The sequence below is a fragment of the Colletes latitarsis genome, chromosome 8, assembly GCF_051014445.1.
Source record: "Colletes latitarsis isolate SP2378_abdomen chromosome 8, iyColLati1, whole genome shotgun sequence".
NCBI classification, from domain to species: domain Eukaryota; kingdom Metazoa; phylum Arthropoda; class Insecta; order Hymenoptera; family Colletidae; genus Colletes; species Colletes latitarsis.
In genome coordinates, this window is record NC_135141.1 from 16,524,347 (window position 1) to 16,525,915 (window position 1,569).

The 1,569-nt window shown below is 41.7% G+C and overlaps 1 protein-coding gene across 1 annotated transcript; it reads left to right on the top strand.

Moving 5' to 3' along the window:
* The first annotated feature begins 452 nt into the window (after positions 1-452).
* On the top strand, positions 453-1,105 carry LOC143344620 (uncharacterized). The gene is made up of 3 exons (XM_076770832.1): positions 453-645; positions 711-808; positions 890-1,105. Exons 1-3 carry the CDS (start codon positions 453-455, stop codon positions 1,103-1,105), a joined length of 507 nt encoding a protein of 168 aa, XP_076626947.1.
* Positions 1,106-1,569: the final 464 nt, after the last annotated feature.

A 1,569-nucleotide genomic window follows, 5' to 3' on the forward strand; every position in this document is an offset into this window, starting at 1 on the left:
ACAGGCTGCACAGACCCCGTTTCCTGGCCTTAGTGGGGTAAGCATAGAGCGAAAAAGGAAAAATGTCTGTTCTCTGCTCGACAGATCGGCCAGTATCCTCTTCGTCGACCAAATGCAAGGACGCGTTTTGACCGCGTAACCGATTACGGACGTACCGATCGCGTTTCAGTGACGAGAACAGTTTGCAGTGCCCGATGATTTCCAACGCGAAAGGATGTCCGTGTCACCGCTGAGAGCTGATCGGGCTCGACGGGGTCCCCGGATCTGAGAAAAAGTTAAATGCGTTGGATTTCCGTGTCGCACGCGATCCAGTGGGCAACGGTGGCACTCGGATATTGTGCTCCAATAACGGGTGAAATTTAGAAAAATGTCCTAACTTTGATCGGTGAGCTCGAGGTCCTTTCGGTTTACTTTTGCCTCCTCGAAAGTGGGTCTCCAAACGATTCGAAACGATGAATGGACCGGAAGCGGTATTCTGGTGGCTCTGTATCGCGATCGCGTCGATCGGATTCGTTAGAGCCGACGATAAGGTGGATTCGAAAGGTGCAAACAAGACTCTGCAGCTGAATATTTCTCGAGGAGTCCAGCTGTACGTCGCAAACGAGGAAACAAGGGTTATCGTGAGTATGTCTACGCTGCTCGAGGGTGAGTAATATTTTCGGGCAGAGATTAATTTTAGAATATTCTATCGCTGCGATTTCTCGTTCTAGGAAACGAAATAGGACAGAGAAGCACCGGCAGATTGAAATTCAACGATACTTTGAAAAGAATCGGAATGGCGATGATGATGGCTCCTATGATAATACAGGTTCTTTGTCGATACAGAATACCGTTTATAGACGGTTCAAACTTGGTTGGTTTTATTAATTAACATTATGTTACTTTACAGTTAATGTCTTTACCCGGGACTCTTGCTTCCATAAAATTCAGTTTGCTCAGAAGCATCTTTGTGGGAAAACTCGCGTTGCTCCTGATTCTCTGGAACATATTCAAAAACACGCAACGATCGGAGGTGGTGTTGGTCCATAAACCCGAATACCACGAGCATTATTACGATAATTACCACCACACACCGGATGAAGGTGAAGGCTGGCTTGGAAGATGAACAAAATGATAGAAGACTTTTTAACCAAACGTTGAAATTACGTCGGAATGCTCTGCGAGCATCGAAGTTTCTATTACCCGTTAGATTAAGCGTTGATCATTGACTTATTTATTCATTTATCGATCGTATGCGAATGCTCCATGAATATCTTAGAAACTTGTGTCCGAATATGAGTCGATAGATCACTTTTATACGATCTGTTTCGCATCGTTCAAATTCTAAACGGAATCTTTTATTTTATTTAGCTGTAATTTTAACTTTAAATCACAATGTAATGCATTGTAATTATACGGCAATTATAGAATTCGATGATTTATGATTTTTATTGCATGATAATTACTCGATAATTGCCTTGTAATTAAATTATAAATCAGTTTTTGGCAAAATGTGATTTTATTATAATTGTCATGGCTATAATTATAGGGTTTACTAATTTAGCCTACACTTACGATGTAATTACTAGA